The sequence below is a fragment of the Rattus norvegicus genome, chromosome 5 (assembly GCF_036323735.1).
Source record: "Rattus norvegicus strain BN/NHsdMcwi chromosome 5, GRCr8, whole genome shotgun sequence".
NCBI classification, from domain to species: domain Eukaryota; kingdom Metazoa; phylum Chordata; class Mammalia; order Rodentia; family Muridae; genus Rattus; species Rattus norvegicus.
This window is the reverse complement of record NC_086023.1, coordinates 7,585,853-7,590,880: the sequence shown is the minus strand read 5'-3', so window position 1 is coordinate 7,590,880 and position 5,028 is coordinate 7,585,853. Positions and strand designations below refer to the sequence as shown.

The 5,028-nt window shown below is 48.9% G+C and overlaps 1 protein-coding gene across 1 annotated transcript; it reads left to right on the top strand.

Annotated features, from left to right (window-relative positions):
• The first annotated feature begins 347 nt into the window (after nucleotides 1-347).
• On the top strand, nucleotides 348-3,756 carry LOC134486907 (uncharacterized). Its single transcript, XM_063288518.1, has 2 exons — nucleotides 348-2,416; nucleotides 2,746-3,756. Exons 1-2 carry the CDS (start codon nucleotides 1,620-1,622, stop codon nucleotides 2,984-2,986), a joined length of 1,038 nt encoding a protein of 345 aa, XP_063144588.1. The 5' UTR covers nucleotides 348-1,619; the 3' UTR covers nucleotides 2,987-3,756.
• Nucleotides 3,757-5,028: the final 1,272 nt, after the last annotated feature.

The following is a 5,028-nucleotide window of genomic DNA, read 5'->3' as shown; positions in this document are numbered from 1 at the left end:
CTATACATTACAGGATTTACTTAAAGAAGCTGAAAAGATTTTTAATAAGAGAGAGATAAAAAAAAAAAAAAACAAAGAATTGAGTCAAATCTTGGCCGCCATAGTTCAGGGCCAAAAAAAGAAAGGGAGATGGGGGGGAGCTCGAAAGGGGCTGAAGCTAGATAAAGATCAATGTGCCTATTACAAAGAGAAAGGACACTGGGCCAGAGAGTGCCCCAAGAAGCCTGGCGGACCCCGAAAGCCTTGACCACGAACCTCCCTCTTGGCTCTAGATAAAGATTAGGGAGGTCAGGGCCAGGAGCCCCCCCCCCCCCGAGCCCAGGGTAACGCTTGAAGTTGGGGGGGCAGCCGGATACTTTCCTGGTAGACACAGGAGCCCAGCATTCAGTCCTCACTCAAGCTTCAGGACAACTCAGCGACCGGACGGCCTGGGTACAAAGAGCTACTGGTGAGAAACAATACCGATGGACTACGGACCGCCGGGTTCAGCTGGCTACCGGTAAGGTGACCCATTCCTTCTTACATGTTCCGGACTTCCCGTACCCTCTGCTGGGCCGTGACCTGCTCACCAAACTAAAAGCACAAATTCATTTTGAAGAAGGAGGGGCCCAAATAACTGGCCCCCACGGAACTCCCCTTCAAGTTCTAACCCTACAATTAGAGGATGAATATAGACTATATGAACCGGGACAGGACAAGCCACAATCCCTAGAAATAGACACTTGGGTCACGAATTTTCCACTGGCTTGGGCAGAGACTGGTGGGATGGGGTTGGCACTCCAACAGCCCCCCTTAATTATACAGTTAAAGGCCACTACAACTCCAGTCTCCATAAAACAATACCCCCTGTCACATAAAGCTTATCAAGGTATAAGGCCTCACATTACGAGGCTTCTGGATCAAGGCATCCTAGTCCCCTGCCGGTCGCCTTGGAATACGCCTCTTCTGCCTGTTAAGAAACCCGGCACTGGAGATTATAGGCCAGTACAAGACTTGAGAGATGTCAACAAGAGGGTAGAAGATATTCATCCGACTGTTCCAAACCCTTACAATTTGCTCCTGACTTTAGGGTTCAGCATCCCACCCTCATACTCCTGCAAACCTTTTGAACTGTTCATCGATGAGAAACAGGGGTATGCTAAAGGGGTCCTAACACAAAGGTTGGGACCCTGAAAACGCCCTGTGGCCTACCTGTCTAAGAAATTGGACCCTGTGGCCTCCGGCTGGCCACCGTGCCTAAAGATGGTGGCTGCTATTGCTGTCCTGATCAAGGACGCTAAAAAATTGACTTTGGGACAGCCACTCACCATCCTAGCACCCCACACAGTGGAGGCCTTGGTAAAGCAGCCCCCAGACCGCTGGCTCTCTAATTCTCACACCAAGCCTTGTTACTGGATGCAGAACGGGTTCAGTTTGGGCCCGTAGTCGCCCTCAATCCTGCCACCTTGCTTCCTCTACCAGAGGAGGCAGAACAGCATGACAACAGCTTCTTGACAGAGGGAGAGCAAAAGGCTAGAGCTGCGGTCACTACAGAAGACAAAGTGATTTGGGCGAAAGCCCTGCCTGCTGGTACCTCCGCACAACGGGCTGAACTCATCGCCTTGACTCAGGCGCTCAAGATGACAAAAGGTAAGAGGCTAAATATATATACAGACAGCCGTTATGCCTTTGCCACGACACACATCCACGGGGAGATCTACCGGAGGCGGGGGCTGCTCACATCTAAGGGTAAAGATATTAAAAATAAGGCTAAAATTCTGGCCCTCTTAGAAGCCCTATTCTTGCCCAAAAGACTGAGTATTATACATTGTCCAGGACACCAGAAAGGGCACAACCCAGAGGCACGAAGAAACCGGCTGGCCGATGCCACGGCGCGAGAAGCGGCCATGAACAAACAAATCTTGCCCTTAAATAGCCCAGACCAACCCACGCCCCCACCAGTGGGACAAACCAGTTGGGTTTATGCCCATGAGGACATAGAGCTCCTAAAGAATGGGGACCATCTACCACCCTCAACTAAAACAGTGGGTCTACAAAAGACTTTTAAATTGATCTCCTTTTTACATAAATTAACCCATTTGGGGTTTAAGAAGATGAAAACCTTACTAGATCGAGAAGAGATAAATCTATGTTTTTTAAATCGGGACAAAGCGATACAAAAGGTGACTGAGAGTTACAAAGCGTGCGCTCAGGTTAACCCGGGAAGGACCATGATTGGACAAGGAGTTCGTCCTAGGGGACACCGTCCCGACATCCATTGGGAAATTGATTTTACTGAAATTAAACCAGGTATATATGGATACAAGTATCTCCTAGTGTTTGTAGACACCTTCTCAGGATGGGTCGAAGCCTTCCCCACAAAGCACGAGACTACAAAAATGGTCACCAAGAAGCTCCTCGAGGAAATCTTTCCCAGGTATGGCATGCCTCAAGCGCTGGGGTCGGACAACGGGCCCGCTTTCGTCTCCCAAGTAAGTCAGTTGGTGGCCAAATTGCTGGGGATTGATTAGATAGACCCCAGAGTTCAGGTCAGATAGAACGCATGAATAGAACAATTAAGGAGACTTTATCCAAACTTACGCTTACAACTGGCTCAAAGGATTGGGTGGCCCTCCTTCCCCTAGTTCTATATCAGGCCCGGAATACCCCGGGCCCCCTTGGTCTAACTCCTTTTAAAATAATATATAGAACACCACCCCCATTTGTCCATTTCTTTGATTCAAACATTGCTGATTTTGCTGACAGCCCTTCTCTGAGGGCCCATTTACAGGCCCTACAGATTGTGCAGAGAGACGTCTGGAGACCTTTGGCCGCTGCTTACCAGGACAAGCTTGAGCATCCGGTGGTGCCACACCCGTTCCAGATTGGAGACACCGTGTGGGTGCGCAGACACCAGACCAAGAATCTCGAGCCACGGTGGAAAGGACCCTACACCGTCCTCCTGACTACCCCGACCGCCCTAAAGGTAGACGGAGTCTCGGCTTAGATCCACGCACCACACGTCAAGGCAGTCCGGTCTGAGGAATTGACTAATCACAACACTACACCCCAGACATGGAGAGTTCAGCGCACTCCAAACCCCTTAAAGTTAAAACTCCTACGTGGCTCCTCCTAGCCCTTTTGTGGCCTAGAGTCAGTGGGGAAATAAGCCCCCACCAGACAGAAATTTCTTGACCAAGTCGAGTGAAAGATTTCACTCAAAGTTAACAAAAAAAAAAAAAATGGGGGAATGAAAGACCCCAGCTTAGCAGCAGTAACGCCATTTTACAAGGCTGTACTTAAGATGACTGGTTCAGGGAAAGGTTAGAACACTGAGTACACAGCGGCTGCCAAGCAGGATGTGTTTGGTTGAAGGCCTGGCAACAGGACGACTTCGGTTGAGCACCTGACAATGAAAAAAAGCCCCGGGAGAGGTCCCACACCCTGGTGGGGGGCCGAGTCAGTCGTTATGTTCCAAGAAGGTAGCTAAGAAACTTGCCCCCCGGGCTGAACCCTTGGGGGGCCGAGTCAGCCGTTATGTTTCAGGAAGGTAGCTAGGAAACTTGCCCCCGAGCTAAACCCTTGCCATATTAGAATCCACCAATTATATCCCTGTAACCATGCATCTGCTTCTGTATGCTTGCTTCTGCTCCCCAGAATTCTATAAAAAGCCCATCCTTGGTTCCGTGGGGCGCGCCAGTCCCCCGAGTGACTGAAGCGCCCGCAGGTGCCTGTGCCTGTGTATCCCGACAATAAACCAAATCCTCTTGCTGATTGCATCCTGTGGTGTCTCAGTCTGGTCTTTGGAGTTGGAGGGTCTCCATCCCGAGGGAAAGTTCTCCCTGAGAGCTTTTCAATTGTGCCCTACTCTGTTCTCTGTTGCTTCGACAAAACACCATGAGCAAAAGCAACCAAGGGAAGAGAGCATTTCTATAGCTTTGACCTTAGTCAGGGTTTCTATTCCTGCACAAATATCATGACCATGAAGCAAGTTGGGGACAAAAGGGTTTATTTAGCCTACACTTCCACATTGCTATTCATTACTAAAGGAAGTCAGGCTGGGACTCACACAGAGCAGGAAGCAGGAGCTGATGCAGAAGCCATGGAGGGATGTTACCTACTGGCTTGCTTCCCCTGGCTGGCTCAGCTTGCTTTCTTATAGAACCCAAGACCACCAGCCCAGGGACGGCACCACCCACAATGACCCCTTCACCTCTTGATCACTAAATGAGAAAATGTCTTACAGCTGGATCTCATGGAGGCATTTCCTCGAGGGAGGCTCCTTTCTCTGTGATAACTCTAGCTTGTGGCAAGTTGACACACAAAACCAGCCAGTAGAGCTTACCACATCCAGATCACAGGCCATCTTTTGAGGGAAGCCAGGGAAACCTGGAGGCAGGAATTAGTGCAGAGACCATGAAGGATGCTGCTGACTGACTAGCTTCCTATGGCTTGCCTGACCTAGTTTCTTATAGAACCCAGGACCACACAGGGTGACACAGACCACAGTGAGCTGGGCCCTCCCCCATCAAACAGTAAAATGTAACTGCAGACTTGCCTGCAAGCCATTCTGATGGAGGTATTTTGTTAGTCAAGTCTCCATCTTCTCAGAGGACTCTAGATATGTCAATTTGTCAAAGAAACAGCCAGCATGCCTTCCTATAGGCCCCGTATGCCCAGCATATCCTCAGCAAAAGCGGTAAGTCCCTCTGGAGCAGATGTTTTTAAAAGCCAGTGTGTAGTATGACACATACTCGTTTCCATGTGCCACAGCACCAGGAACATTCTAGAGAAAGACCATTCATCTTGAAGTAGAGACCTACTGCAGATGATCAACCACATACTTATAACATGTAAAAAGGAGAAAAGAAAAGCCTTTCCTCTCATAAATGTCTAGAATTCACAGGTCATTTGTTACCAGAGTACCAGAGCATGAACCCATATGTTCTTACATACTGCCTGATATTGTCAACATCATGGAAAATGATAATTGTGGGAATATCATTATGTGTATAAATTAATCAATTATCCTCACTCACTTAGCAAATA